Raw genomic sequence first — 19603 nt, forward strand, 5'->3', positions numbered from 1 at the left:
TAAAAGTAAATGTTCGTATGCTCCTGGTAAGTAGGCAGTTAAATTAATTTTAGGTCCATTTCATTTCCTCAGACCCTCTTGAATTTTTTGAGCCCCCACAATTTGGGCCATTTTAAACTTCTTGCTCAACTGAAAACTTCTAATCCAAAGCTCTGTATTCTTTCTCAAAAGGAGTCTCTTTAAAAGTATGTGTTGCTTTAAAAACCCTGTCAACCCCATATAATTTGTAGAATGTATGATTTTTAGTTCTGCAGGAAAATGACCCCCACAGGTGCTGGGCTCTGCAGTGCTGAGCCGTGTGTAACCTAGATGGCTACCAAAGTAACGAACAGGTGGGGAGCGTATACAGGTGGAGACGCTGGAAAAGGGACAACTGACTAAGTGACTCACGGGACGGAGCAGGATGGTGTGGATATCATCCAGCTTCTCAGACTGGCGGGCAATTGAAAACGTATGAATTGTTTATTTCTGCAATTCTCCATTCAGTATTTTCAGACTGTGGTTGACAAAGGGTAACTGAAACCTCAAAAAGTGAAAAACACGGTGAGGGGGGACTACTGTATTGCTAAAGAGAGCCTCCACCTATATACCATTTTAGGGGCAGGCATGAAATAGCTACAAAGAGTTCTGAAACATGAGACCTACAACACTACATATTTAGATTCTAGCTCATTAAATAAACGTTTATCTTCAGATGTTTAAAGTCTAATAATAGTTAAGCATAAGTGAATGTTTTTAAATTTAATGTAATCCTTTACCACATAAGAAGCAGTTTCTCATAACTTGTATTTAGCTTATCAATTACTTATTCTAGGAAAGTTACCCTCTCGTTTTTTTTTTTTTTAGTTGATTCCAGAGAGAGAGGAGAGGAGAGAGACAGAGACAGAGAGAGAGGCATTAATGTGAGAAACATTGATCAACTGCCTCCCCTAGGAACCCTGACCAGGGGTCGAACCCACAACCTTTTGGTGTACAGGACAATGCTCCAACCAACTGAGCCACACCGGCAAGGGCATCCTCCCTCTTTTTCTAATAGATGAGGAAACAGGCTGAAAAATCAAATAATTCAGGGTGACTCAGATAATGGATCCAAGACCAGTTTTCTGCCTAAATCTTACACTCTTTTCACTACTTTATTCTTATACATAGTTCAGTATAGTGAAACAGACAATTTGAGATATCTCTGGTGAAGATATTTTATTTTTCATAAAAATATAATTGTACAATGCTCTTCAGAGAAAGAAAAATCCCTTCAATGCCCCCAAATACCATGTGGTTTAACAGTAATCTTCCTCTCCCTTAAAACTAAATATGTAATTAACAATAAGCAACTGATATATTGTGAAATATAGCATTTATGTTTCCATTTATTTTAACTAAAGGCAAGTCCAGTTTAAACCTACACTTTTTGTAATAAGCCAAATCAAGTCTATCATAACTCAAAGATGATAAAAGAAAATGCTAAATGGTGAAGCTGATAAATACTGCCAATTAGCTGGTAAACTGTGATATGAATTTGTTGCAATAAGATAGATTCTGATTTAAATACAACAGAAATATTTTAGATAAAATAGAAAAAAAATTTAAGAACTCAACCATATCTTAAAACTTGACCTGGTCAGACTTATTCTGTATTATATTCAGTCACCGTATTATATGGCAGGTCTATGCTAAATTAGTGACAGATTATGACTGGTCTAAATATACAAACATATTTCCCCCCCTAACTTCCTTTCTGAGGGTAAAAAAGAAAAAGAGAACATCCCTCTGACTCAGAGAGCGAGGAGAACAGCACTGACCCAGAGGGACGGAGCTCACTGATCCTCACCCTTCGCTGTGCCCCCTCGGCCTGTCATTACAGGTACAGGAGAGATGCTAGGTGTCAGTGTGCTGCTCCCTCACTGAAATGGGGAAAGAAATGCTCCAGCTGTTTTAATCAGTGACATTTATTGACATGCTTCAAGTGGCCAAAGCGTGCAGCGAGCACAATTCCCAAAGCAATCAAACATTCCTTTTTAAAACCAAGGGACTTTCTGTTGGTTTTGATCTACTCCAAAAGACCCAATACATAGGTTTAGGAATAAACTCAAATAAATGGTAATTTACTTTCAACCCCAAATTATACATCTTCTACCTGACCTGAGGACAGAGTCACTGCTCTTGTAAAGGTACTGGGGCTTGCGGGGGGGGGGGGGGGGGGGAGATTTGGGGGAGATATAGCTCAGATAAATGACCCTGTAATTTAAAATTGCAACCAGAGAAGAAATACTTCAGCACAATGGAGACATTCCATTGAAGAGCCACATTCATTTTGGAATGTTTGCTTTGAAAACAACTCTTCTGGGGAATTCGAAAGGTACTAAACAAAGTAACACAGAATAAGTACATCTTGCTTGGGTTGTTTTGCAAAATAAAAAATATACATTTGAGTAGACCATATGGCAAAACAGACCCATTAAAACCTGAACTCTATATTTAAAACACTTAAATTCTGAAAGCCTGAATATTAACAATCCTTTATCTATATTTGTGATCCTAAAAAGACATTAAATACTCTTAAACCCCCCTGTCCACCAAAACATAGAGAGACCCAACAGCCTGGGCTAGTGGTATATCAGTAGTCGCACAGGACTGGACTAGAGATCTGAGTTTGCAACCTAAGCACAAGAGATCTTTAGGAACTCAGCTAAGGGGAGGCACTTTATTCAAATGCATAGCCTAAGAGAAGGGGTGGGGGAAGTACCTTGTTATCGGAAACTGTGCGGTCTATCTCATGTTCCTCCTCATAGACCATTTCATAACAAAACATATTTTGTTTGGAAGCCAAATATTTGCTTCATTAGAGCCAAGGACAATTATAATTTAGCAGCAGCAGGGCACACAACTCCTGATTTAACTATGGGAAAGAGAAGAGAGACTCTCAACGGGGGAAATCAGAAGATTTCTAGGTCTATTTGAGTGTATCATAGTATGAGCTGGATTCCTCAACCATCCCTCCACTGGTGGCCAGGGAGAAGTGAATGTCGCTTTGATGGAACTGGAAAGGACTGCTCTGCCCTTGTGCACCTCCTAGTGTGGTGCTGCGCATAACTCTAGCTCCAGTGTTTCACTCCAGCGTGGAGGCGTAGCCGGGCCTGAACCAGATGCACACCTACAGTGTGTTTCGTTCTGGCTCAGAACACATTCATAAGGGAATTCATGTCAAGGAACAGAGTAAGTGTTTTGGTTATGGCTACAGCCATTAGGTCTATCAGCAGTTTGTCCCTCATTTTGTTCCAGATCTCTTGAGGCAGAAACTCAATCTCAGCAGCTAATTTTAATCTATTCTCTTTAGGAAAATTTTCCAAGTTAGTTGACTACACAAGGAAATATGTGTGAACATTCACTCCTGCCCTCCCCACATACACATACAATAGACATACAATAGAAACACATACATACGTATACACCCTGGATTGTCAAGATGATGTATGCTTCTGAAATGCCTAAAAGGTTATTTCTTGTTTAAAAATAAGATTTGAATAATTATTCTCCAAGTATGGATTAGGCCCTAGCAAACTGTTATAAATACAGTTTGAGAAGACAGCAACAAAAGTTTTAAACAGAGGCTGTCTTGAGGGCTTTCCTGATGGATGCTGTTAACATGTACATTATTTAAAACAGGCATATCATTATGGATTATAAAAATAGAAATGTATATATTGGTTAATACAGATTCACAGCTTATGCTGGAATGGCTCACAGGAGAAATCTTGGTTCATGCAGAAAATAGACGTTACTCAAGTACATATAAAGAAATAAAATTAGGTCCTTAAGGCTAAGAACTTAGTCATCAGCCCATTTGGTTTCTCTTTGCAGGGCAATCAAAAACATGAAAGGAGGTGACATCTAAACACATATACACATACAATTACATGGAAAGAATATAAATTAACCAATAAAGCAATGTGGAGTTAAGGTGCAAAAATACAATCTTTACCCATTTTTCTCTACTCCTGTGTTTTCAAGCATTACAACATATTAAATGCCATGGGTGGCAATACCAACCAGAATGTTTGTACATTTTTCTAAGTGTTAAAAGTTAAAGCAAAATCCTTTGAGATCCAGGATCACACATTTGGTAGAAACTGCAGATTTACAGAGATGACTGTGGAGCAGTAGGTAGTAATACAATCTTGTCTATTCATCCTTCATAGGAATCAGGATATTGACTTCAATCACTGACTCAACATTTTATATGATCTTCACCCTGAAAAACAAATCAAAGTTACCAATGTAAGAATGGTTTTAAAGTCAATGAAATTTAATCTGTTTTTAAAAAGGCATGAAAAAACTTTTTAAAGTTTGGTATCTAGCCCTGGTCGGTGTGGCTCAGTTGGTTGGAGTGTCGTCTCATGCATTGGAAGGTCGTGGGTGCAGCTCCTGATCAGGCCATATGCTCGGGTTGCAGGTTTGATCCCTGATTGGGGAGTGTGGAGCATAGGGGAGGCAACTGATCCATGTGTCTCTCACATCAATGTTTCCCTCTATATATTTCCCATGCCCCATCTCCAAAAAAATCAATAAAAAAACTTAAAGTTTGCTATCTATAGGAAGGCTATTTTAAAATACAGACTGAAGGAAAACTGAACGGATTTGCCTTTTTATTTCCTTAATTCAATTTAGATTAAGCAAACATTACCTCATCTAATAAAAGTTAACAAGCCAGTACTTCAGTTTTATAAAATTTTTAAAAAAATAAAATGTTTATGATATTTCCTAATAACTATTTCAAGTGCTCCCAAAGCAACCCCAATGATGAAGAAATCAATGACATGACATCTTCATTCTAAAATCTGTACAGTCTCCTTAACAAATGGGGCTGGGACAACTGGATATTCACATGCAAAATAATTAATTTAGACCCCTACCTCATACCATATAGAAAAATTAACTTAAAATGGATCAATGACCTAGATGTAAAAGCTAAAACTAAAAAACTCTTAGAAAAAAACATAAGGGTCAATCTTCATGATCTTGGATTTGGCAATGGATTGTTAGATATGACATACAAGGCACAAACAACAAAAGAAAAATAAACTGGACTTCCTCCAAATTAAGATCTTTTGTGCACCAAAGGACATTATCAAGAAAAAGAAAACCTATAGAATGGGAGTAATATCTGAAAATCATATATTTGGTAAAAGAATCCATAATACATAAAGAACTCTTACAACTGAACAATAAAATGAAAAAGAACTCAATTAAAACATGGACAAGGGACTTAAAGATACATTTCTTCAAAGGAGATATACACATGGCCAACAAGCACATGAAGAGATGCTCAACATCATTAGTCATTAGAGTAATGCAAATCCAAACCACAATCAGGCACCACTTCACACCCACCAGGAAGGCTATAGTTTTTAAAAATAAAAAATAAAAAGTGTTGAAAAGATGCAGAGAAATAGGAAGCTCCATATATTGCTGGTGGGAGTGTAAAATATTTCAGCCACTGTGGAAAACAGTGTGTGGTTCCTGGAAAAGTTAAATATAGAATTGCCATATGTCCTAGCAATTCCACTTCTAGGTATATACCCAAAAGAATTGAAAACAGTTACTCAAACACATGCTTGTACATACATGTTCATAGCAGTACTGTTCACAATAGCCAAGAGATAGAAATAAAAATCCAGAAATGAATGAACGGATAAACAAGTTGTGGTATCCATATATAAAGGGGTATTATACAACCCTAAAATGGGATGAAGTACTGGTATATGCTGCAATGTGAATAACCTTGAAAACATTATGCTGAGTAAAAGAAGCCAGACACAAAAAGTCACATGCTGTAGGATCCATTTATATAAAATGTCCAGATTAGATAAGTCCGTAGAGACACAAAGCAGATTCATAGCTTCCAGGGGCTGGAGGGAGAGGGTAATAGTGAGTAACTGCTGTGATGAGTTTAGGGTTTTCTTTTGGAGTGATGAAATGTTTTGCAACGAGATAGAGGTGGTGGTTGCACAACATTTTACATGTAATAAATGCCTCTGAATTGTTACTTTAAAATGTTAATTTTATGTTATGTGACTTTTGCCTTAATAAAATAATTCTTTATAGTGATGGGCCACTACACAAGACACAGCCTGGACTAGGTGAGGACCTGGCACATACACCTCTGCTATTTCTTCATCTATAAAATAAAAAGTGTGACACCTTCACATAATTATTGGAGGAAATACTTAAGACAATTTAAGTGAAAATACTTGGCAAACTGTAATGCAAAATACAAATAAAAGGTATTATTATTATTAACAATAACTAGAATGGTATACTCCCATTTATGGAGTAGGTCAACATAATAAAAAAACATTTCCATAAATTTATCAGTTGCACTTTATAGACCTCATGTAAAATGCATGTCAGTATTTATAATCTATTCATTTCAATTGCTTATTAGTGTATTATAAACATCAACATTTTATTTATTTAAAGATAAATATACAGAGGGAAAAAAGTCATACGGAGGCAAGTGGTCAATAGAAATCCTACCTGAAGACCCTCCTCTACGTACACAGAAACTCTCCAGGTACTGTACTCACAGGAATTGCTGTTAGCGTCTGTCTTCCCAGCCTTCATGTGCCGGGCTGAGTTCTGCTGGGATTTGCTCTGCTCTTCTCCAGTCAGTAGGGCCTTTATTTCAGAAGGGATTTTTCCTTGGTCCATTGCCATGCACCACTGCTTGTACTGAAATATGTGAAATATACTTAAGTAAAATTTTACTGGTCAGAGTTCAGGAACCACTGGTAGAAATGCTAAGAACTCCCATGTCAACAAGTCAAATTGGCTGCTGGGAATTCCATCCTCCATTGTACTTCCTGTTTCCAACCTAGGACATGGATGAGGCCTGCCATCTTTCACAAGAGGGTGAAAAACTGCTGCTGAATCTTCTGATGACATACTGGAGTACTGCTCAGATTAAAAAGGCCCCTCTGGTTAAAAGAATGTCTCCCCACAGTGCGCTACCAATTAGAATTCATCTCTTTTGGCTAATGATCACATTATTACTTCTATTCCTAAAATAAATACTTTTGTAATTCCTTTCTCTCTTTCATAAACATTCACTAAACATCTACTTTCTTTTTTATAATATAATTTTATTGATTTCAGAGAGGAAGGGAGAGGGAGAGAGAGAGAGAAACATCAATGATGAGAGAGAATCATTGATTGGCTGTCTCGTGCACGCCCCCAACTGGGGACAGAGCCCACAACCAGGGCATGTGCCCTTGACCAGTATCGAACCCGGGATCCTTCAGTCCACAGGCAGACGCTCTATCCACTGAGCCAAACCAGCTAGGGCATCTACTTTCTACCAGAGTGCCGGAGTGTGTACTAGGAATTAGGGTATAAAAATATTAATTACTCCAAAGACTATGCCTTCAAGTGGCCTACATTACAGAAAGTGATAAATAATTATAGCATAAGTCAAATTCAGTATACAAAAAAAAAAATTACTGAATAGTATATCTGAACTCTCTTTATGCCCTAACCGTATTTTCGTACCTGCTAAAAAGTGGAGGTTGCCTGTCCTAGTTTTGTAATGATCATGGTACTATTATTTCTCTCTTCTCCAACCTGTCACCTCCTCCCTTGAGCTCACAGTAATGGGGTTTCAATTCTCTTTTACCTATTCTCTTTTACATTTCTACAGCCACCACCCAAAATCTGAATGAATAAATGAAAGAATGAAACATGCCAAATAAATGTTTAAACAAATGGTATCATACTATTCATATTGTAGCATATTGTTATATTGCTTTTTCCACTTAGCAATATATTGTAAATGTTTTTTCTATATCAAGAAATATATAGGTGTACTATGATTTTTACTGGGTGCAAAGTAGTCCAATATATGAATGTAATATCATTTACTTAACCAACCCCTTATTATTGTATATTTGGGTTATTTTCCATTATTTTTCTATCATAAATACTCCCTCAATGAAATAGTCATGTACACTCCACTCCTACTAGTAGTGTATGAAAATGCTTATTTGCCCACATCCTGAATGACCAATAAATATGCTTTCCCATGTCTGTCAAATGAATCAATAGGTGAAAACTGGTTTCTTCATGTTTTAATGCTTTGACTGTGAAGCTTAGGTTGATTTTTTTCATGCATTTATTGACAGACTTTCTTACCATTTCCAGTTCCTCTCTGAGGGCACATATGGCTCTTTCCCGACTGGATACCAATTCTTCCAAATACTGATACCTCAGTTTCTTTCTGGCCCGGCATTCTCTTGCACTCTGCCGGCTCCTCTCAAGTTTTGCCTTCAAGTCAATTTTGGCTGGCTTCCGACCACGTTTGCCAGGCTTCTTTACTTTGCCTCCAATCACCTTCAGCAAGAGAGAGAAGAAATAATTTTTTGTCTTAGTTCTGTGTCTAGGAAAGTGACTATGGCTGCATACTAGCATGGAAAATATTTATAATAATAAGTTAATGAAGAATGGAACTCAAAAAGCATAATCCCATCAAATGCTTTATGAGGCTTTGCTTCATAATTTTTTTTTCTGGTACCTTTGATACTATGAATTTGAGAGCAGAAATAATATAAGTTTTCATTATTTCTTCAATAATAAAATTCAGATAGTTTAACAATAAACTTTATAAGCCATATGTAACTGGATAATAAAAACTAAAAGATTGCTGAATTTTTATTGACTTGATAAAATAGTAAGTTAAAAAAATCAATATTCAAAATTGTAAGTTCAGTATGATCTCAATGTTATAAAACAACACAAAGAAGAAAGGATGTTATTAACAAAAGGTCAACAAATATTTCTCTGATAGGTATGATTATAAACAGCTTTTTCTCACCTGTATTTTTAATGATTTTTAAATATTTACAATTAGAAAAACAAAATTTGTATGTAAAATTATGTATATATAAAAACAAATAGGTATCCTAAGCAATTTGACGATAAATTCCCTCTTCAAATGTGTTGAGCTCAAAAGAACACACAGGCAGTCCCTGAAATCCTCAGGATACTTCTCTTCTACCTTTATTTATTATTTTTTAAAACAATTCTTTATTGTTGAAAGTATTACATATGTCCCCCTTTCCCCCTTCCCCCCCTGAACCCTTTCCGGCCCTCCCCCTGCCCCCAGGCCCTTAGTACCCTACTGTCTGTGTCCATGGGTTATGCATATATGCATACAAGTCTTCTCTCCTGCTTTTAGAAGCCTATAATTATTGTAAAATCTCCTACATTGTCTCAGGAGATTTCTACCCAATATTCATTTACCTGCATAGGCACAATTTTTTGGTGACTAGCAAAGTAACTTAATCTCCTTCATTGTTTAGTTTTGGAACCTCCCCAAGCTCTTATACAAGATGTAACCATGAGGATGATGAAGTTTTACATACATGAGCCTGAACTTACACATCAAATAACTTTTTTTTTTAAAGAAGTCCTTCAAAAGCGCGGGGGGGGGGGGGGGGGCGGGGGGGTGTACATTTATTCCAATGAACAAGCTTGTTTGGAAAATGCTTCAGGAGCCAATTTCTGACAAGCCACAATACCATATGCCTTTGGAGGCTACGTTATTTTAGAGCAATAGATTTTTCTTTAAATTCCCAAACAACTGGATTATCCACTTTGTTTATCTGATGAGGTTCTGAAGGATGTCCAGTTCTTTCTGAAAGTTACCCTCAGGGAATAAAAAGTATACTGAAAGGAATATTGCGAAGGCTTTAAAGGCCATTCTAAAAGAGAAGATGCCAATCAAACACTGGCAGATCATTAGAATACCTGCAGAAGCCTTCCCAGGTAACAAAACTCAAAGGATTTGTTTGAAATCACTATTAATATCATACACTAACAATGCCCTATAAAGATCAGATCATTACTAAGTATAATGGTTGGGTCAAGAAAACCACACTTTAAATGTGGATCAGCCACATTTACCAGACCCTGTATCATAACATGATGGTTAGCCACTGCATCTAGCATTTTATAGGATGGCTCTGAAATGAAATTGAAGGGGGGAAAAAGTCTTTCCTTTCCACCACCATCTTGAAAGCTAGCTGCTTCAGTACTACTCCCAAATTAGTTTCAACTTTTCAAAAACTGGTCTTTTAAAGCTATTCTATTCTGCATCATCATGTCTTTGTTCCAATATAATAATATATGTCTCAGGAAATTTTCCCTCAGGGTCAAATATTTGATTAGCAATTCCAGGATGACTATCTGGTCCAAATATTACCATGGGCTAAATTATGCTTATGTCACATCAACTGCACAATTTTAATAAAACGTTTTGAAATCGCCCTCCATTAAAACAAAGTGTACTTGCTTAGCTACAGCTTTTAAAAAGCAATATATTTACAGCAGAAACTCTTGTCTACAGTGAAATAAATAGTAATCACATCTATTCTTTATGTTGTAAAATGAGTCATCACACAACACTATCTATATTGCTGTTTTTAATTAATGCAGGAGTGGCTGCTTTGAGAAGCCAACAAGAGAACACAGAGTACTTTACAGATTTCATTGATTTTTGAAACACACCTAGCACAGTCATAAAAATCAAACAAAAGTTATAACCCTTTGTTTAGTTTTCATGGTAGCAAAATATTTAAATTGGAACTATTTTATTCCCTTTTTTTATTAGAAAGGCAGAGTAAATGAGTCCAGGGTTCCTGTATCTTATGTCACCTCCTGTAAAATTACATTTTAAGTCACATAACACCACTTCTCTAGCTTAACTTTTCCTCGGGAATAAACTGAATTTTTGGCTTTTGGTGCAAGCTAAAATCTCATCAGTGTACAGTTTTCAAGAGAGTCAAGTATATCACAGGATTATTGTAAATTTTAAGTATAATAATGTGTGACAGCACTTTGTAAAGGAAAGGTTATTATACAAATGTAGGTTACTATACTAGTTGCCAACTATAGTAGTTAACGAAACTTTATATATTTCATAAGCCATAAAGATGGCGGGGTGAATAGGGGAAGTTAATTAGAAATTAGGAACCAGAAACTAACACTGAAATCAACCTCACAAATTCCTTAAATATCCCTGGGCCAAAAATAATTCTTACCTATATTTCATAAATTTTCACAAACTCAGTGATAACCATATTGTCCCCTTGCTCTCTCCTATTTCTTCTGTGAGGAAGCTTTTTTTCTCATCTGTATTTTTTATGGTTTTTGACCGTTTCTAATTTATGTGTTCAAAAAGGCTAGGAATTAAGATAAAACGACTGGATTCAGCCAAGAGAGAGTTCCTGATAATTCTACATTTAACCGTTATAGAGAAAGACAGAATAGTTTGCAAAGGCCTGAGTGTAGAGGGCACAGGCTTCCCAGTCAACAGGTTTAACTTCCGCAGAAAGAGGGGCATGACTGTAGCTGCGTGCTCTTTAGGGGCTTATGAAAAGAGGAGGTCTCCAGGGTTCAGATTAAATCCTGTTTGAAAGGCGCTTGAATCATTTTAGGCACAAGAACAACTTAAATGCAGGGCTCAATCGGGGTGGGCAGGGAGGGCGCACTCACAGTGGACAAGGCCTTGAGTTAGGCATGCTCTCTCATATTACCTCACACCACTTTAGGTAAGGTAAACCCTACATCCTCATATTTTTCAGGGAAAGGGGAACAATTTATTCAACAACCATTTATTGAATACCCACTATGCCCCAAACACTGTAAAACTCTAGGAATATTAATATAAGACAGGGTCCTTACTTTTAATGTATTTAGACTCGTGAAACACAGCAGACAGGAAATAAACAATAACATTATAAAGGGCAGGATAATTGTATATACAGGGGAGCTGGTAGCGGACACACACACACAGATATGCATAGCGAGCTCTTTACTTCATATATGACAAATTTTTTTTTATGATGACAAAATTTTAGTTCAGAGATTTTCAATGTCAGAGAAGGGTCTAGACCAGTGATTGAGAACCTATGACACGCATGTCAGAGGTGACACGCGAACTCATTTTTTTGGTTGATTTTTCTTTGTTAAATGACATTTAAATATATAAAGCAAATGTCAAAAGTATAAATCTTTGTTTTACTATGGTTGCAAATATCAAAACATTTCTATATGTGACACGGCACCAGAATTAAGTTAGGGTTTTTCAAAATGCTGACACGCCGAGCTCAAAAGGTTCGCCACCACTGGTCTAGACCCAAGTCCTTTGATTTGCATTATAGCAACTTGTCATAAGATAACTCACTGTCATCAAGCATGACTATTCTCCCTAGGTTCCTAGGTAATGCTCTTTAACTTGAACATATAATTCCCCAAAAAGGCTCTACCTAAAACTGACAGGTGTTAAATACACACTGCTATATTAATGCTATGTAGTCATTCATTTAATCCAGCTCACTGTGGCATTAGGCACTTGGGAAGGCAGTGGTGAGGTTAAGTAACAAACCTGTTCATTTTATGCTTCCTTGAAATTTTTGTTTACCTATTGTGAATCTCCACACCCACCCACTGAAGTTATGCCAATTTATTACTTTATAAAATCTCCTCCTCTCTATTCCTACTACCTACATTAGGCAGGGCCCTCAGAGATTATTACAATAGGTTCCCAATGGGTCTCCTACCCCCCCTTTTACCTTCCTTTTCTATCCCCCCTTCCCTTAGTTATCCATCTTGCAAAGAGCTGCCAAAAGAACATTTCTTTTCAATTTATTATGATTGTATTTTTAATTTAGTGTATTTTGGTGTGTTTTTCTTCATTGTAAAAGAATAATACCTGATCATTACAGGGAGGATGAACTTTAATGGCCCTTTGGCCATGTCACGCTCAAGCTCAAGAGAAGACCTTTGGCTCAGCACTACTTACTAGGTCACCACATCCAGTATACGAGTTTCCTGTGGCTGCTGTAACCATTACCACAAACTTGGTGGCTTAAAACAACTTTAATGGCCCTGTACAGAAAATTTGCCAATTCCTGCTCTAGTCTGTAACAAAATACTTATTTGCCAGTTCAATAAGCTTTAGAACAGGATATTCCCTTTTCCCCATTTTCTGGGGGACTCCTATTCTTCCTTACAGATTCATTCCTACTGTGTGGCCCATGGCTGACATAACCAGACAATTAGGCATCCATTCTAATACCCCCAAACCATTTTGCCTCTACTGCCTTCATTTCTTACTTCACTATATTGTAATTATTTTCCTATGTGTCTGCCTTGCCCACTGAAATGTAAGCTCCTGAGAATAGTTACAAACTCCTATTGACCTCTGTATGTCTACTGTCTAGCATAGTGCCTATACATATTTGGTGTCCAACAAATGTCTGATAATTAACCAAAAAAAATGAACTTTTCTGAGAAGAGCAAAACATTATTTAAACTCCAATTTCAATTGGTTTGTGTAGTATTAAAATTACCCCTTAGGGTTAAACTATCTGTAGAGGCAACCTAGCTAAAATGTTCATGTAACCTAGATCGGAAAGGCAGGCACTTTAAAATATTAATATCTACTGTCAGGTATTTATTTAGTAGATGAGGTGGCTCGTCTGCCTTAGTCTCATGGAAAGTATTGATGGAATAGAAAAACAGAAAAGGCAGAAAATGTCTGTGCGTTGTGGTGCTGCCCAAGGAGGGTAGCTCCAACTGTAAAGGAAGGCTAAGGGGCCAATAGTGGGGACTTCAGGGGCCAAAGCTCAGGTCTGGGAACGTCAAAGAGATTTTTTTGACTAACTTAAAATTTTTGCAAGAACTAGCGCTACTCACAACAACTGAATAGAACAAAAGAACCTGTCTTCTAACCTAAGGAAGATGTAAGAAACCTCACTTTCAGATAACTGTGGGTCAGGCAGGTGGAAAGGAAGTATGGAGGAGAACAGTGGCCCACAGAAACATATTGTGACCAGCAGCTGGCCACCCTCTCATCAGCCCCTCAATTGGAACTTGATGCCCTAAACTGTCAGGCTGGGCAATAAAGTATGGTGGTCTTTTATCAATTCATAGTCTGCGACAAGAACATATCTGGTCAAGGATATTTCAATTTACTCATTCATTCATTCACTCAATAAACATAAAAGTCAAATATAAAACAAGAGCCTTCTGTCTATGATCAAAGCCTCTGAAAATATCACATTTCAATTTTCTTTGTAACTGAATGGAGCAGGTCAGGGAGAAAAGGCTTTCATAAGAAAAAGCACTTTTTTGTAGAGGTGGGCATGCAGGCAGGCTCACATAATCTGACAGTTTAGGGCAGCAGTTGCCAACCTTTTGGACCTCACGGACCACCAGTGGTCCGCGGACCACCGGTTGGTGACCGCTGCTCCAAAGGTTTCCTTAAACCAGTGGTTGCCAACCTTTCGGACCTCACGGACCACCAGTGGTCTGCGGATCACCGGTTGGTGACTGCTGGTTTAGGGCACAGTTTAAGTTCATATCATGTCCCATCCCATTGCCCCTATCCCATTTGGGGGCATAGTTAGCAGCAAAGGGTAGTTCACAAGTAAACAGAGCCACAAAAGTTACACAACAGAATGCACTTAAGAATTAGTAAAATGAGCCCTAGCTGGTTTGGCTCAGTGGAGAGAGCGTGGGCCTGGGGACTGAAGGGTCCCGGGTTCAATTCTGGTCAAGGGTTGTGGGCTTGATCCCCAATAGGGGGTGTGCAGGAGGCAGCAGATCAATGATTCTATTATTGATGTTTCTATCTCTCTCTTCCTCTCTGAAATCAATAAAAATATATTTAAAAAAAAGAATTAGTAAAATGAGCATGTTAGGTGCCTACTACACTGTGCTGAGGACCAAGGAAGTCACTGCAAGGTAATACAATAATAACATTTTTTGAGTGCCTACTATGTGTTATAGACTCTGTACTCGAGGCATTATTTCTAACCCTCAACAAAGCCTGTGAAGGAGGTACTAACCAACTGACGGGCGGAATGTAAGTTCAGAAAAATTAAAATAACTTAGCTAAGATTTGTTCCTTCCCAACTTAGAGATCTACTCGGTATTTGAACGCTGCTACTTGTAGCACTTTCCCAAGCCCTCAGTTTTAGATATCCAATACAGCTCTTGCTTTATTTTTCATTTTGTTATCATCTGCATACTCTGGCTGGTTGGCTCAATGAAACATATTAAAAAAGCCCAGGTACATTAGGGCATTCTCTGTAATGCCACTCTGTTCCAACTCAATTCAATCACTATTAACAACCAGTACTCTATGCGGTATTAGGCACAATCCTAGACACTTGAGAGGCAAAGCTGCACCCACATTCAGATTTGTCCTGCTCTTACTCCAGGACGCAGAATGTGGAGAGCTCCTGGCAAACTCATTTATCACCACCGATGAAAACAACTCAGGATACAGAATCTTTCTAAAGGGAGGGCCTCCCATGATCATCCTCTGTTTCTTGACCTGCTCATTCAAATACTGCCTTTCTATCATTGCTGCTCCTGTTCGCTTCATCTTCTTCCTGTTCTCTGGCCTCACTGTCAGTGTTTGTCATCCTTTGTGCTCTCACCAGCACAGCTCCCATATGTCCAAGCCCCAATCCTCACCTTCCCTTCAGGAACCTGAGACGCCATCACCCATACCTAATGTGAAGAAGAAGCGTGTTATGTGTGTGAGTATGGACGTTTGTATGTACTAGGAAGACAATACAATTTTGCAGGACTGTAACAACTGGAGCCCAGAGAAAGGCAGGACTGGGCACTGCCGAAGCCTTGTTACTTAAGGGCTGTTTCACACCGTCTGACTGCGGAAAGCAGCCCAGTCTTTCTGTACATGACACTTAAATATTACTCACCCAAACCTATGACAAGCAGTCAAAGTGAAAGTGGTGTATTCAGAGACACTATTCATCCACAGACATTTGAAATGGATTTTGTTTTCCACACTCATTAAAGATTTCAGAAACTGCTGGTTTCTAAATTCTTTCATAAAAACAGTGAATTAATAAAGAATGAAAACCCAATTTATTTTGTGTACCTGGGACCCTATAGGAAGTAAGTTATGAATAGTCTACCCCTGAAATTTAATTTCATTATTCTAGGCAAAACAATAAAATTTTTTGTACCCCCTAAGAGTTTGCTTGTTTTAGAAGTAACTCCTAGGTGGGTTTATAGCGAAGTAAAGTAACTCAAAATCTTAAGCATTTTTCTTGGACTTCTTTGAGATTACTGAAGACTTTGAGAAAGTTATTAAATGTTTCAAAGGCGTGAAAAGGAAACAACTGAAAATTATGTAGACTATTCTGTGAGAGTCTCAAATTAAAAAAAAATTATAGAACAATATGTTATTTTGGCATTCTTAAACAGCCATAACATTATTTTCTGGGAAAGATAAAGGATACAATATGTGGATTTAATTTCAAAATTAACACTAAAAGAGCAAGCTAGCAAAGGCTTTTTGGAAAAGTTATTTTCTGATTTTTCTGGAATGTTTAGAACTCCCCCTTTCTGTCTGGGAAACACAACTTCCTATTAGGAGGGGTTTACTACTTCACAAGCAGACTGCTTCTCTAGGTGAGTCCCAATTCCAGAGTACTGTGTTGGGCTTTCCCTTCTATCACTTTTCTCAGAGCCTTCTGCAGGGACAGGAAGAGAAGATCATGTAGAATAACACCAACAGTAGTACAGAGAAGCTGGAAATCTTTCCAATCTCTCTGACTGATAAGTGAAACCAAAATTGGACAGCAGCAAAATGTTACTGGTTACCTGGAAGGGGAAAAGGGCACCCAAACAAAGAGAAAGGCTACCTCCAGCAGCATGCTGAAGAGTGTAAGAAAGTAAGAACTCTGGAGAGCAGAGGGAAGGAGCAATTCCCACTTCAAAAACTGGCAAATTCTGTAAGTCTGATGATCAATAAGCCGACCATCCCTATCTTCATGAAATAAAACTGGTCAACACTAACGTGGATAGACATAAAGACAAAAAGGTTACACATATGAATGACCAATAATGAACTGCTCTTATAGTCATAAGGGTAATTGAGTTGGAGAGAGAAAGGGGGTGGTGATGGGTTATTAAGACAGATGAACAAGAAGGGATTCACTACTTTTCTTAGAGAAGGCTTTCCAGAGGAGGTTAGCTTCCAGACTCTGGACGAATAGCAACAGGAGCTTAGCAAAGTGTTCCAACCAACCACAGGAAAATAGCTCAGAGGGGGAGTGAACTGATTATATGAATGGGGCATTGAGTAGGCGCAGGAGAGAAGAAAGGGGAACAGTCAAGGGAAACAGGGCTGGTTCAGGGTGTCCTAGTTAAGATCTCCAAACTAGAGAAAGGCTGGGCGGGGGCAAGGGCCGGCAAAAAGGGAAAGCAAAGTAATTCCTTCACGTATCTCGGCAGGCGAGTCCAGGACTAGGGCTGGCACTACCTGGAGAAGCTGACAAACAGGCTTGCCCCGAGAGTGAAAATCTCCCAGAGGAGAGGGCCCTTTGGGGAACAACGCGGCCCGCTGTCCCCCGAATTCCTGGGTGGGTACCCTGGGTACTAACTGAAGGCGCGGGGACACCTACGGCAGGTGTTTCTTGGGTGTTGGCATGGACTACAGAGCTAAGCTAAGGCTCAGCGGCGGGACCCGCACTTAGCGACAAGCAGGCGGCGGCGGCGGCAGCTGCGCGTGCAAACCACAGGACTTACCTTACTGTCATCCATCTCGGCAGGCAGGCCAGCCTGGCCAGGCGCTCCCTCCCCTTGCCCTCCCAGCTCCGCCGGCCGGGCCCGGCCCGGCCCCCGCCCCGGGGGAAGAAGGGGATATGGTTCTGACTGCCTCCTCTCGCCTAACAGTTCGCTTCCCTGATGCCACAGTCACGGGGATGAGGGACCAGTTCAGGAATGGCAGAGCGGACCCTGGAGGCGACCCAAAACGCCTCCCTCCGCCGCCACCGCCCCCTCCGCCCCCTCCATGACAGTCTGGGTGTGTTTACAGACGCCCTGGAGAGCTGCCGGGACACTTGGGTGGGCGGGAGAGAGGCACGCGGAATGGCCCGTCCGGCCGCCGTAGCCCCGCGGTGTTCTGGGGATTGTAGTTTCCCTTACCTCAGTCTGTACGCGGCAGACCAGGAAGGAAACTACAATGTCCACAGGGCCTCCGCCAAGCGTCTGTTTTCCTCCGGCTGCGAGCGCTGCGGGGGCGGGGCCAGGCGGGAGGCCCTAAGTGCGTTTCCCACAGTCGCTCCCGGAGAGGTTTGGGCCTGGGGATCCCAGCGGCTTGGGCGCCTGGAGGAATGAGCCTGGGGCCCCGTGGAGGCAGCCCTGAGGTGGGGACCCCGAGGACCCCCGGAAGGTTTCTTATTGAAAAGGCGCAGCTGCTTCGGGAAACAGTTTGGCGGTTCCTTCCGATATTAGACAGTTACCATATGGCCGGCAATTCCCCGAGGAATGGTAACACACGTCCACATGAAACCTTGCACACGACTGTTCTGTCTTAGAAACTTTATTCATAATAGTCAGGAAGTGGAAGCAAACCAAGTGTCCTCCAGTGGATGAATGACTAGGCCAATGGTAGTGCGTTGTTAGGAATATTACCAGGCCGTAAAGAGGGATGAAGTACTGATACACGCTACACTGTGGATAAGCCTGGAAAACATGCAAAATGAAAGAAGCCAGACAAGAAAGCCACATATTGTAGATTCCATTTATAAAGAAATGTCCAGAATAGGTAAGTTTAAAGACACAGAAAGTTGAGTGGTTGGCGGGGGCAAGGGTTGGGGAACAACGGGGAGGGCGGGGAGCCGGGATGGGGGAGTGATCGCTAATGGGCCCTGGGTTCCTTTTTGAGCTGATGAAATGTCCTCAGATTGATCTGGTGATGGCTGCACAGCCCTGTGACTATATTAAAACCCACTTATTTTAAATGAGTACATTTGATGGTATGTGAATGATGTCTCAATAAAGCCATTGAAAAAATGAGTGTCGTTGTGCCCTCCTGGTTTAATAAAGTCCGTGAGCTCGTTGTTGTGTTAGCCCGTATCAGGCCATTGAGGACTGGACAGAGGTTGTGTGTTCGTTCATGTCATCCTGGAGAGCCCTTTGATCCCTTTCACACTCTTCCAAAATTCAATGGAGATGATAGAGTTCCCAGATTCAGCAGTAAGTATACAGGACATTCACTTACAGTTGGATTTTCAGATAAATACCTTTTGTAGTATAAGTATGTCCCATGCAATATTTGAGACACGTTCTTACTAAAAAAAGAAAGTGTTGGTTCTTTGTGTGAAAATGAAAATTAACTGGGTGCCTCCTGTTTTATTTGGCAACTCCAAATTGAGTAAGAGCACTGACAGGCAAGTTGAGTCATCTCTGTGATCTATGCAGTCCTTCACAGGCTCTATGAAGAAGCTAACCTCTTCCAAGTAAATGCAGCCTAGGCCCGTCCGGAGGTGGGGAGTGGGTCTGGCATGCTAGGGCAGTGACTGTGGGGCCCAGACCTGGCGCTCTGAGAGTTGCCCAGCTACATCCTCTCTGAGGGTCAAGGGGGCCAAAGTCTGTGTTAGTGCAGGCTCTCTGCTTCTTCCTCACCTAAAACCCCTTTTGCTCAACACCTCCAAGAGCCCCTTTCCACCTCCTCGCCTCCTCATCCTGTGCCCAGCCTGCCCTCCGTTTGCATCCTCCATATGCC

The 19603-nt window shown here is 39.9% G+C and overlaps 1 protein-coding gene across 2 annotated transcripts; it reads right to left on the bottom strand.

Annotated features, from left to right (window-relative positions):
- Window positions 1-1182: 1182 nt before the first annotated feature.
- On the bottom strand, window positions 1183-17931 carry CREBL2 (cAMP responsive element binding protein like 2). 2 transcript variants are annotated; one of them, XM_070410670.1, is made up of 4 exons: window positions 17623-17931; window positions 8185-8382; window positions 6535-6729; window positions 1183-4249 (listed from the first exon to the last, which is right to left on the bottom strand). In XM_070410670.1, the coding sequence occupies exons 1-4, from the start codon at window positions 17635-17637 to the stop codon at window positions 4226-4228; spliced, it is 432 nt and encodes a 143-aa protein (XP_070266771.1). In that variant the 5' UTR covers window positions 17638-17931; the 3' UTR covers window positions 1183-4225. The 2 variants fall into 2 exon arrangements, with proteins under 2 accessions (XP_070266771.1, XP_070266772.1); XM_070410671.1 differs by having other exon boundaries at window positions 6585-6729; window positions 17623-17926.
- Between the last annotated feature and the right edge of the window lie 1672 nt (window positions 17932-19603).

This window comes from Myotis yumanensis, unplaced genomic scaffold, assembly GCF_028538775.1.
Source record: "Myotis yumanensis isolate MYYU_CA2020_CCGP unplaced genomic scaffold, mMyoYum1.0.hap1 SCAF_3, whole genome shotgun sequence".
NCBI classification, from domain to species: domain Eukaryota; kingdom Metazoa; phylum Chordata; class Mammalia; order Chiroptera; family Vespertilionidae; genus Myotis; species Myotis yumanensis.

What these genes read in the sequence shown, in the direction of transcription:
- CREBL2 (XM_070410670.1), bottom strand. An exon ending in TCAGAGAGGAACTGGAAATG is followed by an intron (nt 6,730 to 8,184) that starts GTAAGAAAGTCT and finishes CACATATTTCAG; the next exon opens with TACAAGCAGTGGTGCATGGC. An exon ending in ACGTAGAGGAGGGTCTTCAG is followed by an intron (nt 4,250 to 6,534) that starts GTAGGATTTCTA and finishes TTTGTTTTTCAG; the next exon opens with GGTGAAGATCATATAAAATG.